Raw genomic sequence first — 24373 nt, 5'->3', positions numbered from 1 at the left:
TGTGGAGCCTGTGCTCTGAGTCAATTCCCCAGCTACTTAAATTGTTCAAACTACTATGTATAGTCACACAAATGTTACTTATACAAAGTACTGTTTTGTCTTTTTGCAAGACTTCTTAAACCTAAAAATGGAAGAACACAGGGAAGCACTGCTCTTTTTTTTTTTTTTAAAGAGACATAGAGGAGGGAGGAGGCAAAGAAGACCATAGTACCAATACTTCCTTTATAAGTGTAGGGTTGGGGTCAAACCTGGGTCATGTACACAGTAAATCAAGCAGTGCAGTACTGAAGTGAGCTATTTTACTGCTGCATAAGCACACAGTGTCAGTCTATCTCACTCTTTCTCCCAATCTCTCTCTGCATGTGTGTGTGACAGTATCACATCAGAGAGAAAAGCCAGAGGGGGGGGGGAGAGGTAGAGGGAGGGAAGGGGGAGTGGAAAGAGAAAGAGAGGCCAGAGCACCCCTCTAGTACATGCAAGTGCTGGGGACTGAACTGAGAGCCTCAGGCCTGCAAGTCCAACACTTTACCAGTCAGGCCATTTCCCCAGATGCTAACCCTTTCCTTTCTCCTCTCTTTCCCTTCCTTTACCTTCTCTTCCTTTCCTTCCCCTCCCCTCTCCTTTCTCATTCTTTCACCAGCACTGCTCAGCTCTGGTTTATGGTGGTGTGGGGGACTGAACTTGGGACCTGTGAACCTCTGGCATGGAAGTCTGTTTGCATAACCACTGTGCTATCTCCACCCCCGCTTCCTTTTTCTTTTTAAACTGGCAATTAAAATCTTACAGCTGGTAGAGAAGTAGCTCTGCAGCTGAATACCTGCCTTGCATTTATAAGGCCCAAGACTCAAATCACTAACATCATATGTGCCACAGTAGTGCTCAGTTCTCTCTCTTACTCATAAGGAAAAGGTAAGAATGCTGTCTTCTTTAAAAGCAAACTTAAGGGGCTGGGTGGTGGCAAACCTGGTTGAGTGCACGTTACAATGCACAAGAACCCAGGTTCAAGCCGCCCCCCCCCCCCGTCCCCACCTGCAGGAGGAAAGCTTCTTAAATGTTGAAGCAGGGATGTAGGTTTCTCTCTGTCTCTCTCTCTATTTGCCCCATCCCTCTTGATTTCTGGCTGTTTCTATCCAGTAAATAAAGATAATAAATAGGAAAAAATAATTAAAGCGAACTTAAAAGGTTGTGGAGACAGTCTAGTGATTCTGCAAATGACTTTTATGCCTGAGTCTCTGAGGCCCCAGGTTCAATCCTCAGCGCTACCTTTAACTAGAGTTGAGCAGCGGTGTGTATTTAAAGAAAAAAAAAAATTGGTATTTTAATTTATTATTGGATAGAGACAGAGAGAAATTGAGATGGGAGGAGGAGATAGAGAGGGAGAGACAGAAAGACACCTGCAGCCCTGCTCTACCACTCATGAAGCTTTCCCTCTGCAGGTGGTTACCAGGGGCTGAAACCTGGATCCTTGTGTACTATAATGTAAGTGCTTAACCAGGTGCGCCACCGCCTAGCCCCCAAAATGAAAAAAAATTCAAAAAGCACATTTAAGGGGCTGAAAACAGAAATGTCTCATCTGGTGCATGTTTTATGTCTCTGAGGCCCTGGGCTTGAGGCCCTATTTTGTCTCTTTTGCTTTCTGCTTCTCTATGAGGGGGAGGGGAAAAATTATCTAGAAGAAACACTCTTCTAAAAATTAGTTTATTTTTTATTATTTTTATTTACTTACTCTGAATAGAGACAGAGAGAAATTTAGAGGGGAGAGATAGAGAGGGAGAAAGACAGACACCTGCAGACCTGCTCCACCGCTCATGCTTCCCCCTTGCAGGTGGGGACCAGGGGCTTGAACCTGGGTCCTTTCATGTTGTGATGTGAACACTTAGCCAGGTGCGCCACTGCCTGGCCCCCTCAATAAGTCAGTTTACATCATTGTACATATAAACTGATTTAGGGGGCTGGGTGGTAGCGCACCTGTTTGAGCACACGTTACAATGCACAAGAATATACTTATAGAGTATTTTAAAGGATTAACTCAATTTTGAGTCAAAAATATGCTTTTTAAATTTTTATAAAAATATAAAGAGCTTTAGAAACAACTTACACAAGAAACAAAAAATGGCAACATCTAACGAAAGAGGTGTAGTGAATCCATTCACACAGCAAAACTAAATCACACAATGCAAAGTTTTGAAGATGACAAGTCAACTCACTGAGCCAGGATGATTTAAAAAAAAAAGTGTGGGGGCTGATGGTAGTGCACCTGGTTGAGTGCACATGTTACAATGTTCAAGACCCAGGTTCACGTCCCCAGTCCCCACCTGCAGGGGGAAAGCTTTGTGAGTGGTGCACTCCATGTGTCTCTTTCTATTTCCCCCCTAACCTCTTGATTTCTGGCTATCTCTAGCCAATAAATAAAGGTAATAAAAAACTTCAATGTGGAAAATTAAAAAATACTAAGGGGGGGGGGGGGAGACAGCTTAATGGTTATGCAAAGACTCATGCCTGAGGCTCCATAGTACCAGACTGAATTCTTGGCCCCACCACCACCACCACCACCACCACCACCAAAAGCCAGACCTACGCAATTCTGGTAAAAATAAACAAGAAAAACAAAGATAGCATTTCAAATCAGAATTGTGGATTCTCAATATACATTATTCGACAGACTGCATTTAGTCAAGTTAAAATAACTATAAAGTCAACTCTTCACAAAATAAAGTTGAATTCCCGTTCCACCTCTTCTACCAAGCAGCAGAAATAAAAGAACTACAGGGAAATGTGATGAAGTCTATCTTTGCACGGGAAAGACTCAAGTCTTTATTAAGTAATTACATAAAATATTAATTTATGCACAAGAAAAATATAATAAAAGTTCAACAACAAGCCTAGAGAATAACACTGGGGCCAGCAAAATAACTCAGAGGGTGTCTGCTTTGCCATCCATACAGCCCGGTACATGACCGGGCAGCTGTACTGTGGTTTCTTCTTCCCCCAGTCTCTCTCTACCTGAAAGACGGTAAAAACAACATCCAGTGGCAGGGAGGTGGCTCAATGGCATAGTGCATGCCTTCCACACTTGAGGCCCTCAGTCTGACTGCCGGCACCATCAAGGACAGAAATGGGCACGAATCCATTGATGATGGAGCGGTGCTTTCTAGTCTCTAAAAATACAGAATTAAAAACTGGCTTGTGTTACTATTTTTAAAGGTAATATTTTTTGTTGTATTGCACCAAGTAAAAGATTCTGGGGTGGGGGGGAGAGTACAGGTGCAAAACGGATGACAGAGGACCTAGTGGGGGTTGTACTGTTATGTGGAAAACTGAGAAACGTTATGCATGCATGTGCAACTATTGTATTCTGTGTCAAATAAAAAAATTAATCCCCCAATAAAGAAATTTAAGAAAAAGTAAATATTTTCCTATAAAAGATTTTTTTATTAACTCCTGAGATTCACTGCTCCAGGCTGCCTTTTTCAGACAGAAAGGGCAAAGAGTAGGCATGGGAGATAGCATATGATTATGCAAAGAGTGCCTGAGGCTCCTAAATCCCAGGCCTAAGCCCCTACACCACCATAAACCAGAGCTGAGCAGTGCTCTGGTAAACAAACAAACAAAAACACACACACAGAGAGAAAGGCAAGCGGAATGAAGGAGGAGGAGGTGTGGAAAAAGAAACCACAGCACTGAAGCTTCCTTCAATGCAATGGAGGCCAGACTCAAACCCAGGTTGCACAGATGACAAAGCAGCTCAGACTATCCAACTGAGCTATTTTGTTAGCCCTATTCTAAAAGCAGCTTAAAAACAATCAAAAAGCCTGTAGTCTGTAATGTTTTAAAATGTAAATTATTTGTCTATTTTCTTCTGATTTCCATGTACATATGAAAATGTTACACACTTCCAATTACAGAAGCCAGAATTCCCACTTGTACCCCAAAAAGAATTCTGGTCCACACTCCCAGGCAGGGAAGAAATAATAGGGGGAAGATAACCAGGACTCTGAACTCCAACTCCATCAGGACCCAAAGAGAAAAAAAGATTAAAAAAAAAAAAAAAAAAAAGAGGTACATTTGGATGTAGTAATGGGTGTAGGTGTGACTTGGAAAGGAAGAGAAGATGGGATCATGGGGGGAGGGGGGGTGGCAGCGGCAAATATATACAAACATAGACAGCTGTTAATCCATATCTACAAACCTTTGGAGAACTGCTGTAGCTTACAATGGAGGGAATGTGGATACAGAATTCTGCTGGTGGGAATGATGCAGAGTTGTTCCCCTTATCTTGTAATTTTTTAATTTAAATTTTTTAATTCAGTATCAAATCACTAATAAAATTTTAAAAGAAAAAAAACAAACTAGGTTGTGACTAGAGGCATAACATCATTGGTAGCACATCAGACATTCATGACTGAAGCACCAGAATTGCCAGGTTTAATAGAAAAAGAACTGTGCTCTTGTTAAAAAATAACAGTAAAATTTTTTTAAAACAAATGAGCCACAGTAGAGCTGGGCTGTAACCTACCCAGTAGTGCACACATATTACCGTTACCATGTGTCAGGACCTAGGTTCAAGCTCTAGGTCCCCACTTGTGTGTGTGTGGGGGGTTTCCCCACAGTGGAGCAGTGCTTCAGGGTCTTTCTCCTATCATATATATATATTTTTTAAAAAGTGGGGGGAGGGGGAAGTGCAGCCACCAACTCAGTATTTAGTAGTGTCACTTATGCACAAGCTGCTAGGTTCATGCACAAGGACCCGGGTTCAAGCTCCGATCCCCATCTTGATTTCTGGTTGTCTTTATCCAATAGATAAAAATAATAAAATTTTAATATATATATAATAACCCAGAAATAATCCTGGAGGCAAAAAGTAAAATAAGCAAATAAATAATAAAAATGGGCAAATGGACATTGGTGAAAGGATATTAGTGGGTGCTTTGTAGTAAATTTTGAAAAAAATGTGTAATTGTACTTCTAAAACATTTATAGTCAAATAAACGAAGGTTAAAAAAATAAAGGAATTGGGTAAATATGACCAATTCATAGAAAAAGTAACTTTAAACACTCAGAAGAATTAAAAATGTAAACCATAAAGTTTATAATTCACATTGCACTACTGACGGTATGCAGATACAGAATTTGAGAAGACAGCAATGCCGATCAAAATTTAGCATGAAAACCTGACTCTAGGCGGTTGTATTGTTATGTGGAAATGTTACACATGTACAAACTATGGAATTTTGCTGTCAACTGTAAACCATTGATCCCCCAATAAAGAAATAAGAAATAAAAAAGAAAAAGAAAAAAATCTGACTCTAATTTCACTTCTGGCAACTTAACCTACTGCATGCATATACATACATACATACATACATACATACATACATATATATACACACACACAATGTCAGTTGGAATGCAGTGAAGATAAAACAGCTGCTAGGCAATTTGTTATATAACTGTTTGAGGTTAGACTAATGGGGCCAGGCCATGGCACACCTGGTAAAGCACATATTATACAAGACCTGTGCAAGACCCGGGCTCAAGCCCTCAGTATCACAGGTGGGAAGCTTCATGAGAACTGAAACAGTGCTACAGGTCTCTTTCCCAGCCTGCCCCTTCCCTCTAAATTTCTGTCTCTATCCAGAATAAATTATTATTTTTAAAAGATTAGAAATAATTAGGCATTCAAGCACTACTCCACATTCTTACCAATACTCTTTAATCTGTCTTTGATACTATAGCCATCCCATTGGGTATGAAGTAGTAATATGATTGATTTTGATCGACATTTCATTTCAGTCCTCAGGAGGGCTGAAGGTTTTTTCAGTGTGTTATATCTACCTACATTATGTTTCAAATTAAAAATGGGGAAAAACAAAAAGAAAAAAAAAATCAAAAGTGAAAATTCCGGCAGGGGTAGATAGCATAATGGTTAATGCAAAGAGCCTCATGCCTGAAGCTCCAAAGTCCCAGGTTCAATCCCTGGCAACACCATAAACCAGAGCTGAGCAGTGCTCTGGTTTAAAAAAAAAGTGAAAATTCTAAGTGTTTATTAATTCACTCAAAATAAACTCCCAGGGCCCAGGACATGGCTCAGCTAGTCAAGTGCATGCCCTACCATGTGTAAGAAGCAATCTCCAGCACCACCTGTGAGAATCATGGACAGCACCAAGGGAACACTATGGATGGTGGGACAGTCCTTTGGTGTCCCCTCACCCTGAAACTTCTAAAAACAAAAACTGGGAGACAGATTGGTGGTAAATACATCAAGTCCTGGGTCCATTTTCAGACAACACACTAAAAAATAATGAGTTTTTTTTTTTTTTTTAAATAGAAACCACTTTCTGACGAGGGAGATAGCATGATTATACAAAAAAAAAAAAAAAAAAAAAAACTTTCATCCTGTGGTCTAGGAGGTAGCACAGTGAATAAAACCTTGGACTTTTTTCAAGCATGAGGTACCAAGGTAGCACAACCCTGGCAGCACATGTCCCCACCAAGTGACACTCTGGTGTCCACTCTCTTCCTATCTTCCCATCTCTCTTACTAATAAAGTTAGAAAGAAAGGAGAGGAGAAAGGAAGGGAAAAAGGAAAGAAGGAAGGAAGAAAGAAGGAGGGAGGAAAAGAGGGAAGTGGGGAAAGAGAGAGGGAAAGATATTCATGCCTGAGACTCAGGTTCAATCCCCAGTACCATCAGGAGTAAAACATGAGCAATGCTTTAGTAAAATAAAACTAAGATAAATTATTAGAATAGGGGGTTGAGTGGTGGCGCAGTGGGTTAAGTGCACATGGCGCAAAGCGCAAGGACTGTCGTGAGGATCCAGGTTCGAGTTGCCGGCTCCCCACCTGCAGGGGAGTCGCTACACAGGCGGTGAAGCAGGTCTGCAGGTGTCTTATCTTTCTCTCCCCCTCTGTCTTCCCCTCCTCTCTCCATTTCTCTTTGTCCTATCCAACAACGAACAACATCAACAACGGTAATAATAATAATAACCACAACGAGGCTATAACAACAAGGGCAACAAAAGGGGGAAAAAATGGCCTCCAGGAGTGGTGGATTCATGGTGCAGGCACCGAGCCCAGCAATAACCCTGGAGAGGGAAAAAAAAAAAAAAAGATGATTAGAAGGGAGTTGGGCGGTAGCACAAGGACCAGCGTTAAGAATCCCGGTTTGAGCCCCCAGCTCCCCACTTGCAGGGGAGTCACTTCATAGGTGGTGAAGCAAGTATGCAGGTGTCTATCTTTCTCTCCCCTTCCTCTCTCCATTTCTCTCTGTCCTAACAATGATGACAACAATAATAACTACAACAATAAAAACAAGGGCAACAAAAGGGAAAATAAACAAAATTAAAAAAAGGTTTAAAAAAATATTAGAAACTGGATGGTACCGTATTTCTTCTTTTTAATTTTTTTTAATTTTATTTATTTATTTATTCCCTTTTGTTGCCCTTGTTTTATTGTTGTAGTTATTATTGTTGTTGTCGTTGTTGGATAGGACAGAGAGAAATGGAGAGAGGAGGGGAAGACAGAGAGGAGGAGAGAAAGATAAGACACCTGAAGACCTGCTTCACCGCCTGTGAAGCGACTCCCCTGCAGGTGGGGAGCCGGGGTTTGAACCGGGATTCTTATGCCGGTCCTTGTGCTTTGCGCCACCTGCGCTTAACCCGCTGCGCTACAGCCCGACTCCCCGTATTTCATTTTTGTGATCTCTTTCTGTTTGCATAACCATTATGCTGTCTCCCCCACCCTTGTGATCTCTTTAATGGCTGGCCAAATAGAAAATATCTGCTTGGGCGGAGGGTAGATAGCATAATGATTATGCAAAGAGACTCTCGTGCCTGAGGCTCCAAAGTCCCAGGTTCAATCCCCCCCCCCCAAAAGCCAGAGCTGAGCAGTACTCTAGTAAAAAAATAAATAATAAATAAAAAATATCTGCTTCCACTTTCTGTCTATGAATATATATATATAGCTTCAGGGCTGGGGGTGATGCACCCAACAGAGCAGACATCACCACGAGCAAGGGCCCAGTTCAAGTCCCCACTCCCCACTCTCAGGAGGGAAGCTTCATGAGGGTTAAGCAGTACTGCAATTATCTCTCTCTCTTCCTCTCTCCCTCCCGCTTCCATTTCAATTTCTCTATCTAAAAAAAGGAAAAATGGTCACCAGAAGCAGTGGGCTAACTGGAAAGGCACTATACCCCAGTGATAACCCTGGTGGCAATAAAAATAAAGTACATTAAACTTCACAGCAATGTAGTTCAAAAGGGAAAAGTTTTTTGTCTTGTTTTGCTTACCAGACTACTGCTCAGCTCTCTTATAGTGGTGCTAAGGGCAGAATCTGGTACCTGAGAGCCGCAGGCATGAGTATTTTGCATAGCCAGTATATTATCTCCCCAGCCTGGAAGACACATTTTTAAGTGTTTTCATATAATTTGGATACTCTATGAATTATATATTTTATATAATTTTAGATGTGACAGTGAAAGAAGGGTGGTGGTAGACAGCATAATGGTTATGCAAAGAGCCTCTCATGCCTGAGGCTCCAAAGTCCCAGGTTCAATCCCCAGCATCATCATAACCCAGAGTTGAGCAGTGTGTTGGTTAAAAAACAAAACAAACAAAACCAGTGAAAGAATCCACAGCACCAAAGTTTCCTTCAATATAGTGGGGGTCCGCAAACTAAAGCAACACAGTATCCAAGTGAGCTATTTCACCAGCCCTATTGCATGAATCATATAACTGCAGGCATCTGTTAAGCTTTATGGAAACTGCAAATCATTTTCAAAGCAGAATCTTTTATTAGGAGCTATGAGCTGGGTTTGGGGAGAAAGGCCACAGACAATACCTTATTGATGACTAAAGAAACAAAATAGGCTAGCCTCTTCCCATGACCTCTATGGAAATAAAACCTAGACTATATTTTTTATTTTTAGATGTTTTTATTCACTACATTTTAGAGACAGAGTGAGTGCAAAGCACTCCCCAGCTCTGGCTTACAGTGGTGCTAGAGACTAAACCTGGGACCTCAGAGCCTTAGGCATGAAAGACTTCTGCATATCCATTACGCTGTCTCCCCAGCCCCAAGCCTGGACTATTTAAAAACAAACACTTTATTGGGAAGGGGTAGATAGCATAATGGTTATACAAACAGACTGTCATGCCTGAGGCTTTGAAGTCCCAGGTTCAATCCCCTGCACCACCGTAAACCAGAGCTGATCAATGCTCTGGTTAAAAAATAAATAAATAGAACACTTTATTTATTAATGAGAGAATCAGGACATCACCAAACCGTGTACAATGCTATGGGCAAGCATGCCAAGCAAATCTGGAAGTCTATCTACTACGTAATGCTAGAGATCACACCAAAGTTGAAATTAAAATAAAGATAAGGAAGAAACTATACTGAAATTTAGTTTCGGGGGTTGGGTGGTAGAGCAGCGGGTTAAGCACACATGGTACGAAGCGCAAGAACCACTCCGGTTCGAGCCACCTACAGGGGAGTCACTTCACAGGCGGTGAAGCAGGTCTGCAGGGGTCTATCTTTCTCTCCCCCTGTCTTCCCCTCCTCTCTCCATTTCTCTCTGTCCTATCCAACAATGACATCATAACAACAGTAATAATAACCACAGCAATGATAAAGAAAATAAATAAGGGCAACAGAAGAGGGGGAAAAAAGCCTCCAGGAGCAGTGGATTCGCACCGAACCCCAACAATAATCCTGGAAGGCAAGAAAAAAAAAATTAGTTTCCACAGTAACAGATCATGGTTCTAAGTCAAGGAGAATTAAGTGATCAACTTAAGGAACAGAGCCTGCCTGTAAGCTCTCCCATAAGCCTGTGGTGCACCTGCAACTCCAAACTTCTGGTTACCACAACCTTAGTGCTATACCTTCAGTCAGACACTTTCGAGACTGTGAATCTCTTGTCACTGCCCAGGCCCCAGGGATTGTCAAGCATAATTCACCTACACTAAAAGAACAAGACAGTAGCCTCAAGAAAACCCCAAATTCAACAGCTACATAATAATAAATAATAATAAATAAATCAGAGAGATAAACAGTATAGTAATTGAACGAAAAAGTAAATAAATGATGGGGGAACCACCTGCAAAAAGACAGAAGCCAAAAATTGAAGAAGTAGAGGAAATCATAAGAAAAGAAAAAGAAAGGGAGTCAGGCAATGGCACAAGGACCCACCAAGAATCCAGGTTCAAACCCTCACTCCCCACCTGTAGGGGTAAAGCTTCAGGCAAGGTGAAGCAAGTCGGCAAGTCTCCCCTCCCCCACTCTCAGTTTCTCTGTCCTATCCAATAAAATGGGGAAAAGAGGCCTCCAGGAGCATTGGATTTGTAGTGCCAGCAATAACCCTGGAGGCAAAAAAAAAAAAGGAAGGATCTAAAACAAATGAAGATAACATGAGAACAATGAGGTAACAAGAGAAACATCTGCATTAAACAGGCCAGAGGATAGTGTACCTAGTTGTATGAGTGTATCCATCACAAGTGTGCAAGGACTTGGGTTTAAGCCCCTAGCCCCCATCTGCGGAGGGGGGGGGGGTGTTCACAGGGAGTAAAGCAGTGCTGCACTCTCCCCCTCAATTCCTGCCTATCCAAAAGAAAGGAAAATAATTCCTTTTTATTTATTTATCAGAGCACTGCTCAGCACTGGCTTATAGTGGGACAGGGGATTGAATTTGGGACTTTGAAACCTCAGGCATGTGATCCTTTTTGCATAACCTTTATGATATATCACCCCCCCCCCCCCGTGCAAGAATTCTTATTTGAAGAAACATTAGTAAAATTCTCTAAACTGAAAGAGATACAAGAGGCCCAAAGAGCTGTAAGAAAAATAAACTGGTGGGCTGGGCGGTAGCGCAGCAGGTTATAGCGCAAAGTGCAAGGACCGGCATAAGGATTCCGGTTCAAGCCCCCAGCTCCCCACCAGCAGAGGGTTCGCTTCGCAAGCGATGAAGCAGGTCTGCAGGTGTCTATCTTTCTCTCTCCCTCTCTGTCTGCCCCTCCTCTCATTTCTCTCTGTTCTATCCAACAACAACAACAACAACTATAACAACTACAAGAGCAACAAGGGCAACAAAATGGGAAAAACAGTCTCCAGGAGCAGTGGATTCATGGTGCAGGCACCGTTGTGCCCCAGCAATAACCCTGGAGGCAAAAAAAAAAAAAAGAAAGAAAAAGAAAAAGAAAAATAAACCCAAACCCAAGATCAGCAAAGGATATTATATAATAGTTAAAAAGGCAATGATCAAAGATAAATATCAAAAGTAGCTAGAAGAAAAACCAAAGAGTCATTCATAAGGGAAATCCAACTTAGTTCAACAAAAACTCTAGAGGCTAGATAGGGCCAGTAGGTCATATTCAATCTTTTTGGGAAATGATATCCACCAAAGTACATATTATCCAGCTTACTAACCAGGTTTGGGGGAGTGATAACATTTTTTCATAAGCAAGTTAAAGGTATGTACTTCTAAAACGTCACCTGGTTGAGCACACATTACCATGCCCAAGGACCCAGGTTCAAGCCCCTGGTCCCCATCTGCAGGGGGAAAGCTTTGCAAGTGGTGAAGCAGTGTTGCTCTGTCTATCACCCCTTTCCCTCTCAATTTCTGGCTGTCTCTACCCAATAAATAAAGATGACTTAAGGGGGGGGGTGGCAGGTTGTAGCATACCTGCTTAAGTGTACGGGTCACAGTGCACAAGGACCCAGGTTCAAGCCCCTGGTCTCCACCTACAAAGGGAAAGCTTCACGGATGGTGAAGTAGGACTGCCAAGTGTCTGTCTCCCCATCTCAACTTCTGTGTCTACCTTTAAAAAAATGAAGCCTTCAAACAATCCTCTGATCTGATTATGTGCACTGCGTAACACAATAAAATAACAGAAAGCAAATGTATTCACTAACACCAAACTAGTTGTAAAAAAAATATTTGAGATTTATATACAAGCAGAATAGTGAATGATCTTTAAGCATGAGGACAAGTATAGTCAAATGGAGATAAACCTCAGACTACAAGGTGAGATTTAAATCTCAGAATGCAGAACTTAGAACAGTTGGAAGAGCATGAGCTGCCAACGGTGTTAAGGGGTCCAATGACTTTGTCTTGTGACTGGGAGAAAGTAACTAGTGTTTAGAGAGGAGAGGGCTGTAAAATGTGAGAACACAGTTTGAAGAGGAGAAAATTGTACTTATAAAACCATTTACAGTGTTGTAAACCAAGGCTACCTCAAAAACAAATTTAAGGCCTGAGGAGACAGCAAAAGACTCATAACTGAGGCTCCAAAGTCCCAGTCTCACCATAAGCTCAGGTCTTAGCGTGTCTTTCTCATCAGAAGATTAAATAAAAACATAATATAAAAATTAACTGCCAGGAAGATAGCAAAGCAATTTATGTAACGAACTTTTGTGCCTGAGAGTTGGAAATCCTAGGTTCAATCCCTGGCATCACTACAAATGAGAGCTCAAAGAAAAAAAAAAAAAAAGAATAAAAAAGTAAAATAAATAAATGAAGGGCTGAGGAGACAGCATATGGTTATTATGCAAAAAACTTTCATGCCTGAGGCTCCAAAGTCCCAGGTTCAATCCCCAGCCCCATCATAAAACAGAGCTAAGTAGTGCTCTGTATCTTTCTGTGTCTCTTTCATTAAAAAATAAGTACATAAAATATTTTTAAATAAAATAAAAATAGTAAATTAAAAGTAACATAGTATCCTGCATGACTATTTGTGAGTAGTAACAGCTGGTTCACATGCCTGAAGAATAAAGCATTTTGGGTAACAGGTATCTCATAAGAATTGGATTTTGGGGAGTTGGGCGGTAGCGCAAGGACCGGCATAAGGATCCCGGTTCGAGCCCTGGCTCCCCACCTGCGGGGGAGTCGCTTCACAGGCGGTGAAGCAGGCCTGCAGGTGTCTGTCTTTCTCTCCCCCTCCTCTTTCCATTTCTCTCTGTCCTCTCCAACAACTACGACATCAGTAACAACAATAATAACCACAACAATAAAAAAGGGCACAAAAAGGAATAACTAAATAAATATTGAAAAATAAATATTTTTTAAAAATTCAAAAAAAAAAGGATTTTGGAGAATCAGGCGGTAGCGCAGCGGATTAAGCACAGGTGGTGCAAAGCACAAGGACCGGCATAAGGATCCCGGTTCAAGCCCCCGGCTCCCCACCTGCAGGGGAGTCACTTCACAAGCGGTGAAGCAGGTCTGCAGGTGTCTGTCTTTCTCTCCCCCTCTCTCCATTTCTCTCTGTCCTATCCAACAATGATGACATCAATAACAACAACAATAATAACTACAACGATAAAACAACAAGGGCAACAAAAGGGAATAAGTAAATATTAAAAAAAAAAAGAATTGGATTTTGTCCTGTAAACCATTATCAAATCACTAAATAATCTCAGCATCTGCCCTACACTATAAAGCAATAATCCCAACAATCCTAGAACTAATGAGTGGAAATGGGGAACAGATAGCATAATGGTTATAAAAAGAGACTCTCACGTCTGAGGTTCTAAAGCCCTAGGATCAACCACTGTACCATCATATGCCACAGCTGAGTGGTGCTCTGGTGGTTAAAAAAAAAAAAAAAAAAATATATATATATATATATATATATGCATTAAATCATTTCTGTTGTACCTCCAACCCCCCTTACTAATATATACATGCATTAGTATTGGGATACACACACACACACACACACACATATACATAGTCTTTTAAATCTCTCATAAGACAAACTTGTCAATTCAAGTATCCTATATAATTCTGTTCTTTCCAGAAATATTTACAATAGATATTAAAAATAACTTTACCAAAGACTGTTACACTTAAAAACAGGGAATAGGGTATGAGACGGGAAGATAGCCACAAGGATACGCTGGTTTGTTTTTTCTCCCTCTCACTAACGTGACTAAGTCTAAAGAACATGCCTTTTACCCTTTCCTTCTGTTTCCTTAACGCCTCCCCTAACCACCAAACAGAATCACTGGCTTTAAAATTGTTGACAATGGGGAGTCGGCGGCGTAGGTGGCGCAGAGCACCAAGGACCAGGGGAAAGATTGAAGTTGAAGCCCCCAATTCAGGCGGTGAAGCAGATCTGCAGGTGTCTCTTTCCCCATCTTCCCCTCCTCTCTCCATTTCTCTCTGTCCTAACAATGACAACATCAATAATAACTATAACTACGAAAAACAAGGGCAAGAAAAGGGAAAATAAATAAATAATTGTTGACAATGCTGCTACCTCTCAACAGCCAATGAGTACGAATCGTACCCAACAAAATCAACCAGGTTTCACATGTCCATACTGTGGAGATTTCATCTCTTCAGTCATAACAATAGAACACAACTTTTCATGTTCTCTGTATCTCCAAACTTATTTGTTATCACAACACTAACAGAACGAACCCTACTTTTTATTAAATATTAATTATTCAATTAACATTTATCTGTGCTTCAAGTTCTACAATTCTTCCCAACTGAGGATCTTTTAAAAATACATATATTTATTGGGGGGGGGGGGTCATGAAGTGGCACACCCCACAGAGCACACACATTTATCATGCACAAGGACCAGGGTTCAAACCCCCATTCCTCACCTGCAGAAAAGCAGCTTCAGTGTCAGTAATGCTCAGGTGTCTCACATTCTCCCTCTACCCCACCCACTTCACTTTCAATTTCTCTGTTCTCTAACAATAAAACGAAAGGGGGGTGGTAGTGTAATGGCCATCAGGAGCAATAGATTTGTCATGTAGGCATCATGCCCTATTAATAACCCTGGTAACAGAAAAAAAAGGGAGAGGGAAAATTAACATATATGTAAAATGAAAGAGAGAGGATGAAAGGACCAGGGTACTGCTCAGCTCTGCAATAAGCGGGTGCCAGGGCATGCACCTGTGCCTTCTGGTGCCTCAAGGACATAAACTTGTGATATAACAAGCTGAGCTATCCCCCCAGCCCAGGACCCCCCCCCATTCCAAATTAGAACACATACATGATACCACCAAGCCATCTCCCAGGGCCAACTTTCTCATCATTTTAATGAGGGAGCAGCAAAGAGGAAGAGAGACCACAGCACCTGCTCCATTGTTTATTGAGTCTCCCACCTGCTTGTCCCACATGTGTCAGAAGCTTAATGCCAGGGTCTCATGCACAATGAGGTCTGTCATCTACCCAGGGAGCTATCTCTAGACCCCAAGGATCATCTGGTTTACACTTCAGGCTCCCCAAATTCAGTTGTTAGGCTGTAGATAACTTTTAAAAGGAATGTATGGGGGTGAGGGGCAGACAGCATAGTAGTTATGCTAAAGACTTTCGTATCTGAAGTTCGAGGTCCCAAATTCAATCCTCTTCTCCACCATAAGCCAGAGCTGAGTGAAGCTCTGGTAGAAAATAGATGTATTATTTCTAAAAGACAAGAACCCTGTATCTTCTTTTTTTTTTTTTAACCAGAGCACTGCTTAGCTCTGGCTTATGGTGGTGTAGGGGATTGAACCTGGGACTTTGGAGCCTCAGACATGAAGAGTCTCTTTGCATAACCATTATGTTATCTACCCCTGCCCAAGAACCCTGTATCTTAAGAACTTAAAGGTTCATACAGATTGACCTGGCTGACCATTTCTTTCTCCCTTTTATCCAACAAGATTTTAGAAATCATCCACTCTTTTTAAATTTTTCCTTGTTTCTTTCTTTCGTTCTTTCTTTCTTTTCCCTTTTTGTTGCTCTTGTTGGAAATCATCCACTCATGTATATATTCAACACCTGCCTTTCAAAAATATCAAATACCTTAAGCACTTGTAACAACAGATTGCACATAGCATAGAGACAGAATTCATCCACTCATTTACTGTTTTTAAATATACCCATAATTCCATAAAGGAACCAGATGGGTTAAGGGGAAAACTGTGGTTTTGTCACCATTAGACTAGCACAAAAGAAAAAAGAAAGAAAAGAAACTCTAAACCCAAAATGCAACTTATATTGCAAGTTAAAAAAAAGTTATAATAAACCTTAGTAATTTTGCTTATCTACAATTATTTCAGAGAGCACAAATAGATATATTCAGTACCAAGAGAGAAGTGATCATCTCCAATATTTTTGAATAGTAAATTTAAGAAATTGAGGCCTGGAAGGTGACATAGTAGATTAAGCAAGTATGAAGCCTTCAGTTCAATTCCTGGCAACACATGTGCCTGAATGATGTTCTGATTCTCTCCCCCACCACGTTAATAAATTATTTTCTTTTCTTTTCTTTTTTTTAAAGAAATTTGGTTTAATCAAGTATCTTTTTCTCTGGAGGGAGGAAAGAATATTTTATACATAGAGACATAGAGAAATTGAGAGGGGAGGGAAAAACAGAGAGGGAGAGAGACAGAGAAACACCTACAGCCCTGTTCCACCACTCACAAAGCTTTCTCCCTGCTGGTGGGAACCAGGGGCTCAAACCCGGGTCCTTGCACGTTGTAATCTGTGTGCTTAATCAGGTGAGCCACTGCCTGGCCCCTATAGCTGATCTTAAAACATGAAATACGGGAGCTGGGCGGGAGCACAGCAGGTTAAGGGCACACGGTGCAAAGTGTAAAGATCTTGGTTCAAGCCCCCATCTCCCCACCTGCAGGGAGGTTGCTTCACAAGCAGTGAAGCAGGTCTGCAGGTGCCTATCTTTCTCTCCCCGTCTTCCCCTCCTCTCCATTTCTCTCTGTCCTATCCAACAACAACAGCTATAACAACCACAACAAGGGCAACAAAAATGGAAAAAAATACTCTCTAGGAGCAGTGGGATTGTAGTGCTGGCCCAGTGATAACCCTGGAGGCAAAAAACAACAACAAAAAAAACACCATGAAATACACAGAAACTAATGTGCCCAGTGATACCAGATCTTTTAAAAGGAGGGGTCAAGTATGTAGTTCACTGGTAAAATGTATTTTATTAGCCTGTGGGTTCAATCCTGAGCACCAAAATAGTTGAATATGAAAAGGGTGCACCTGGTTGAATGCACATGTTATGATGTGCAAAGACCTGGGTTCCAGCCCTTAGTTCCCACCTGCAGGGGGAAGCTTTCCAAGTAGTGAAGCAGGGCTGCAGGTGTCTCTCTCCCTCTCTATAGCCCCTTTCCCTCTCAATTTCTGACTGTTTCTATCCAATACATAAAGATGTTTTAAAAATTAAATAAAACATGTCAATAAGATAAATAAATAAATGGGGGAAAGTGGCAGTGGGGGGCAAGTGGTGGTGCACCCAATTAAACAGAGACACTACAAGGACCTGGGTTAAAATTAAAACCCCTACTCCCTGCCTGCAGGGAGTGAAGCAGGTCTTTCCTTCTGAAAGTTCTCTCTTTCTTTCTTTCTTTTTTGTAATTTTTTATTTAATTTGATGAGACAGAAAAATCAAGAGGGAAGGGGATCAATGTGGGGAGAGAGACCTACAGCACTGTGACACAGTTTGCAAACTTTCCCCCTGCAGGTGGGAGTCAGGGGCTTGAACATGGGTACTTGTGCATGGTTACATGCACGTAACCAGGTGCACCACCACCTAGCCCTCTCTAAATTTCTATCTGTTTTATCTAATAAAAACAAAAACAGAAAGGTAGGAAGGAAGGAAAAATGGCCACCAGGAGTGGTAGATTCATAATAAAACAGGCACTGAGCCCCAGGAATAACCTTGGTGTCAACAACAATTAAAAAAAAAAAAAAAAAAAAAAAGGAGGAGAAAAATAAGGGAAAAAAAGAAATAAGGCAGAGTGGAGGACTTTTATCTTTATAGATAAAAGCAAGCAGTGATAGAACAACAGAATTGGAGAAGTCAGGCTGTAGCTCAGTGGTTAAGCACAGGTGGTGCAAAGCGCCAAGACCGGAGTAAGGATCCTGGTTTGAGCCCCGGCTCCCCACCTGCAGGGGAGTCGCTTCACAGGCGGTGAAGCATGTCTGCAGGTGTCTATCTTTCTCTCCCCCTCTCTGTCTTCCCCTCCTCTCTCCATTTCTCTCTGTCCTATCCAACAACAATGACAACAATAACCACAACAATAAAACAACAAGGGCAACAAAAGGGAATAAATAAATATTTAAAAAATTTAAAAAAACAAAACAATTGGGTTTTGTTCTGGCCAAGACTTCACCTCTCCCAAGCAACTTTCTCAGATACCAAGAGATACTACAGCACCAAAGCTTCCCACAATGCAGCTGAGGCTCCAACCTAGGTTGTACATAAGGCAAAACTGGCACCTGCCCATGTGCCAATTCTGAATAATAATAAAAATAATAAATCACTGTCACCCCTAATGTAATAATGACTTATTCAAGGACTTATCAATTACCCACCCCTATCAATTTCTGGCTGACTCTATCCTATAAATAAGGACAATAATAATAATAATATTAGAACCCGAGGCCTGGGAGATGGCTCTGCAGGCACAGCACCAGGCTTGGGGGTATTAGGTCCCAGAATTTGCTCCCTTGCATTAAACTACAGTGTCCCTCTCACTTGCATAATAATAAATGAATAAATAAATCTTTAAGGGGCTGGGGAAACAGCCTAATGATTATGTAAAAGACTCACGCGTGAGATTCTGAGGTCCCAGGTTCAATTCCCAGCACCACCATAAGCCAGAGCTAAGCAGTGCTCTGGTATCTCTCCCCGCCTCTTTCTAATAAATATTTTTTGAAAATTAAAATAAATCTTTAAGGACAGACAAATTATTGACAGCTCACTTGGAAAGTGTGCTGCTTTGTCATGTCCACAACCCAGGCTCACCCAGCCCCGAATGAAGTGATGAAAGCTCTGCCTGTCTCTAGTGGCTCTTTTAAAAATATTTTTTATAGGGGAGTCTGGTGGTAGCGCAGCGGGTTAAGTGCATGTAGTGCAAAGCACAAGGACAGGTGGAAGGATCCTGGTTTGAGCCCCTGGCTCCCCACCTGATGGGGAGTTGCTTCACAAGTTGTGAAGCAGGTCTGCAGATGTCTTTTTCTCCTCTCTCCATTTATCTCTGTCCTATCCAATGACGATGACAACAATAATAGCTACAACAATAAAACAACAAGGGCAACAAAAGGAAATAAGTAAGTAAATAAATATTTATAAAAAAAATTTTTTTATCTTTGTTTATTGGATAGAAACAGCCAGAAATCAAGAGGGAAGGAGGTGATAAGAGAGGGAGAGAGACAGACAACTGCAGCACTGCTTCACCACTTGAAAAGCTTTCCCCTTGCAGGTGGGGTACAGGGGGCTTGAACCCAGGTCCTTGAGCATTATAAATGTGCACTCAGCCAGGTGGGCCACCACCCGGCCCCCTGTCTCTAGCTACTTAAAAGAAAAAAAGTAGCATTCACAGGTGAGAGGTATGACACAACCAGAGAATCACTCTGGCACACATGATACACAGTGGTTGAACCCAGATGCATGACAGCTCACTACTTTATCCACTGAGCCAACTCTCACGTTGCAAAAAATAAAATAAAATTTGCAACTATCTTTCTCTCCCCCTCCTCTCTCAATTTCTCTCTGTCCTATCCAACAACGACATCAATAATATTAACAACAACGATAAGGCAACAAGAGCAACAAAATGGAAAAAATGGCCTCCAGGAGCAGTGGATCAGGCACCGAGCCCCAGCAATATTCCTGGAGGCAAAAAAAAAAAAAAAAAGCATTTAAGAGCATGAAGTCTCAAGTTCATCCCAGGTAGTGCATGTACCAGTGAAGCTCTAGTTCTCTTTCCCATTTTCTCATCTCTCTTAATCATAAATAATAGCAAGGTCGAGTGGTGGTGCACCTGGTAGACTATATATGTTATAATGCAGAATATCCCAGGTTTAAGCCCCCAGGTCTTTCTCCCTTCCTTCTGGAGTTCTGTCTCTAGCCAATAAATTAATAATAATAATAACAAAATCTTTAAAATGGATTTCAAAAGATGTTGCTTTAGTAAAGGATTGTTTTTTAAAAAATTAATTATTAATAAACTCTTTTTTTAATATTTATTTTTATTTATTCCCTTTTGTTGCCCTTGTTGTTTTATTGTTGTAGTTATTATTGTTGTTGTCGTTGTTGGGTAGGACAGAGAGAAATGGAGAGAGGAGGGGAAGACAGAGAGGAGGAGAGAAAGATAGACACCTGCAGACCTGCTTCACCGCCTGTGAAGCGACTCCCCTGCAGGTGGGGAGCCGGGGTTCGAACCGGGATCCTTATGCCCGTCCTTGTGCTTTGCGCCACCTGCGCTTAACCCGCTGCGCTACAGCCCGACTCCCTAATAAACTCTTAAAACAGAAAACTGAAGCCAAGCACTATCAGTTTGAAGTTTAGATGTGGTAAAGGTTTCAGGAAATGTATGCATATGAAAGGACAAGTTAAAAGGTGCCACATGCAAGTGGAATAAACCCAGAAATTAAAATTCTACAAGAAAGCTGTCACGGTTTCTTAAATACACAATACCCTAGAAGAGGAAAAAAGAAAATAGTGGGCCTGGGTCAGAGATAGAAAATGACTTTGAAGGGGTGGGTGGCTCATCTGGCAGATTGCACACACTGCCATGTAAAAGGACCTGAGTTCAAGTCCCAGGTCCCCATCTGCAGGGGGGAAACTTTATAAGGGAAGGAGCAATGCTGCAGGAGGCTGTCCCTTCTGTCTTTCTAGTTCTTACACCCTCTATCAAAAAAACAAAACAAGGGGGCTGGGTGGTAGCACTGCGGGTTAAGCGCACGTGGCGCAAAGCGCAGGGAAGGCGTAAGGATCCCAGTTCGAGCCCCCGGCTCCCCACCTGCAAGGGGTGGCTTAGCTAGTGGTGAAGCAGGTCTGCAGGTGTCTATCTTTCTCTCCATTTCTCTCCGTTCTATCCCACAACAACTACTACAACAAAATGGGAAAAATGGTCTCCAGGAGCAGTGGATTCATCAGGATCCCAGAGGCAAAAACAAAACAAAACAACAAGACAGGCTGCCAGGAAGGATGGAACTGTGCAGGCACTGAACTCCAGTGATAACCTTGGTGGCAAAAAAAAAAAAAAAAAAAAAAAAAACCAAGCTTCTTGCCTGAGGCTTAAAGGTCCTAGTTTAGCAGCACCAACATAACCCAGAACTGAGCAGAGCTATGGGGGGGGGGGGGGGGGGGAGAGAGGCAGGTTGGGGACTAGACCAGATTGTGAAGTTACAAATAAATAAATAAATAAAAGCCTCACTCGGGGCCAGGTGGTGGTGCATCTGGTTGAGCACACATATTACAGTGTGCAAGGACCCAGGTTCAAGCCCCTGGTACCCACTTGCAGGGGGAAAGCTTTGCAAATGGCAAAGCAGAGCTACAGGTGTCTCTCTCTCTCTCTCTCTTTTTTAAGATTTTATTTATTTATTCATGAGAAATGATAGAAGAACCAGACATCACTCTAGTACATGAGCTGCCGGGGATTGAACTCGGGACCTCACGTTTGAGTCCAAAGCCTTATCCACTGTGCCATCTCTGCGACCACTCTCTCCCTATCTCCCCTCTCTCTCGATTTCTGTCTATATAAATAAATATGGTCAAATAAAGATAATGAAAAAAATGTTTAAAAAAAGATAATGAAAAAGGCCACACCCTACAAAACATTATTCTTGGGATAATTAGTTGTGATCTTTCAAATATCTGGAGAAATAAAGTAATTATGACATATGTTTAACAACTGTTGAATTGTTCTGCAGGTGTTCACTGAACTTTCAACTATTTCCTATATTGTACAACAAAATTTTGGGTTAAAATTTATTTGGTAAATTGTAACCATCATCTCCAGTCTGTTTTTTTAAGCACCACAGTTCTAAAATATGGACTGTTATTGCAATTTCAGTGTACATACAGCAACAACACATTTCAAAAACTTTCAGTGAAACGCAGTAGGTCACTCCTCCCTCCACTTTCAGATGGCAAAATGAAGCCAGAAAAAGGACGAGGTTAAGTCTTTTTTTTTTCTTTTTACAATAACACTCTGCATTTTGGGCGTTCTAACAGCACACAAAATACAGATGCTATGAAGACCTTATGACCGAAACCAGGCGATGAGTAAACACAAAAATCAGATTACCTAAATGTTCTTATAGAATGAAAACTAAAGTCACCCTGACTACTCGATAGGCACTCTATCTCTGTCAAGTTCCGAAAAACAGCCTCCACGTTATAAGTTTAAAAAAAAAAAAAAAAAAAAAGGCGGGATTTCATTGCTATGGCAATGAGAATTTCAGGAAGCTAATTCTCTACTAGTCTCCATTTTAAAAACGATTACCCCAACATACCAGGTTAGGTGTGTGTGTGTGTGTGTGGGGGGCCGACCCGTAATGACATCTTTCACAAAACATTAATTTTCTAACTACAAGGAAAATACAACCGCAGAAAAGTCTTAAGAGCCAAAGAAACTGTCTAAAAACCCGGACCGTAAATACATCTAAATATCCTGAACCAGGGAGCATGTTTTCTTTTACAATGACCAAAACTAACTTGTTTTCGATTTACCGGTATTTGTGCCCTGGAAAAATGAAACTTTCCAGTACAAAACTGTGTGGAAAAGATGCAAGTGGGAAAAACACAAGATTCCCCCAGTTCAGTGCATCTATTTGATGTTTCTTTATTCATTAGTTCTGCAGTCGGTTTCTACAGGGTCGTTCCACCTTAGATCACTTCCCAAAAACTATCAACAGTAACCTACGTTCTGGATACAGCATTTCTCGAGGAATACCCATCTTAACACAAACCGCATCAAAGGAAGCATTCCGGGCGAAGCAGGTCCCGTAACCTGAAAGGGACTGTAAGCAACTCCCCCACCATTGTCTTAATCAAGTATTTCTTCAAATTAACTCGAAAAGCAGAGGATAAATAAAATATTAACCTCAGTCAGATCTTGTTTCCCATTCCCACCATTCTCCTGATCATTGTCCTCTGTGTTCATTAATAGACCCCCAAATTCTCTCCCCAAACGACTACGGGGAGAATATTCAGAGAGATGAGGAGCTGAGGTCACCACGAGGCCCCACCACTCTCCTTCCTCACCTGCTCCGCAGCTCCGTCTCCCGACATGGCCTCAGCTAAACAGGACGTGAGAATCTGCCCGTAAGAAGGCGCTAGAAAGGAAAATCTAAACTAATAACCACCCCCAAGCCAACACTGGTCGCCCCCTTGCCCAGCGAAACCAGAGAGCCGACACTACTCGCCACCGCCCACTCAGATGTGAATTAAGATGGCTGCGCCCCCGCCGGAGGGGGAGGGAGGCGTGGCATCCGCATTAACTTCCGGAGCAATGGGAAAAGCCCGGAAAGCAACGAGCTAGTTTACATGCCGCGCAGACGCAGAAAGACCTCAGGACCCGCGCCGAGGTCTGTGCTGACGTCAAGTCGCTGAACTGGAAATGGTGTTACTTAGGTGACTGTTGGTCGCCGGGAGGCGGGAAAATGGGTGAAAGACTCGCGCCTTTGGGATTTGATTATCAAGATGTGGAAGCTGATTATCCACAACTGAAGCCTGTCAGGCAAACTGACCCTCGCAGTGCTAAATCTTACGTTGTCTCTTAGGAGATATTTAGAGAATACGAATACGTTCAGGGATGGGAGACCGCATAATGGTTATTAAGGGAGTCGGGCGGTGGCGCAGCGGTTTAAGCGCACATGGCGCAAAGCGCAAGGACCGGCGTAAGGATCGCGGTTCGAGCCCCCAGTTCGAGCCCCCGGCTCTCGCTTCATAGGCGGTGAAGCACGTCTGCAGGTGTCTTTCTCTCCCCCTGTCTTCCCCTTCTCTCTCCATTTCTCTGTCCTATGCAACAACGAACCACATCAATAATAATAACCACAACAAGAGCAACAAAATGGGGGGAAATGGCCTCCAGGAGCAGTGGATTCACAGTGCAGGCACTGAGCCCAGTGAGCTCCAGCCCTGGAGACAAAATAATAATAATAAATAATTATAATAATGGTTATTCAAAGAGACTCACATGCCTCCGAGGCTCCAAAGTCCCAGGTCAGCCCCCCCCCCCCATCAGCCAGAGAACTGAGCAGTGCTTTGGTAAAGTAAATACATAAATAACAAAACAAAACAAAACAAAAAAATCTGTTTGGGGCTGAGGAAATGGCATAATGATTAGGCCCGAGACACCAAAGATCTCAGGTTCAATCTCTATTTACCACCATAAACCAGAGCTGAGCTGTCTTCTGGTACAAAATAAATGAAGAAATATGTGCAGGTTATCTGTGGTGTGGGCTAATTAATGCCGAGTAATGCTTCTTGGAGGGAAGAAGTACTGATCAAGCTATTTATTGCCATCACCAACCACTGTTGTGGGTAAGACTGTACGTAATGCTCAGATTTAAAGTTCAGCTTCTCAGTGAGATTCTTAGGCTGCATAGTGAGAATAGTGCTCAGACAC

General features: G+C 42.0%; 1 protein-coding gene across 2 annotated transcripts in view; it reads right to left on the bottom strand.

Moving 5' to 3' along the window:
• The window catches only part of CSTF3 (cleavage stimulation factor subunit 3), an 87908-nt gene extending 64692 nt beyond the window's left edge, over positions 1 to 23216 (bottom strand). The window contains exons 1-2 of one of the 2 annotated variants that reach the window (XM_060176630.1): positions 23008 to 23216; positions 8286 to 8389 (exon numbers count right to left, since the gene is read on the bottom strand). In XM_060176630.1, the coding sequence (XP_060032613.1) occupies positions 8286 to 8366 (81 nt within the window). In that variant the 5' untranslated portion in view covers positions 8367 to 8389; positions 23008 to 23216. The remainder of the gene's footprint in view (positions 1 to 8285; positions 8390 to 23007) is intronic. The other variant, XM_007530093.3, reaches the window with a different exon arrangement.
• Positions 23217 to 24373: the final 1157 nt, after the last annotated feature.

The sequence above is a fragment of the Erinaceus europaeus genome, chromosome 17 (assembly GCF_950295315.1).
Source record: "Erinaceus europaeus chromosome 17, mEriEur2.1, whole genome shotgun sequence".
Taxonomy (NCBI): Eukaryota; Metazoa; Chordata; class Mammalia; order Eulipotyphla; family Erinaceidae; genus Erinaceus; species Erinaceus europaeus.
The sequence above is the reverse complement of the archived record's forward strand: the minus strand, read 5'-3'. Positions and strand labels throughout refer to the sequence as shown.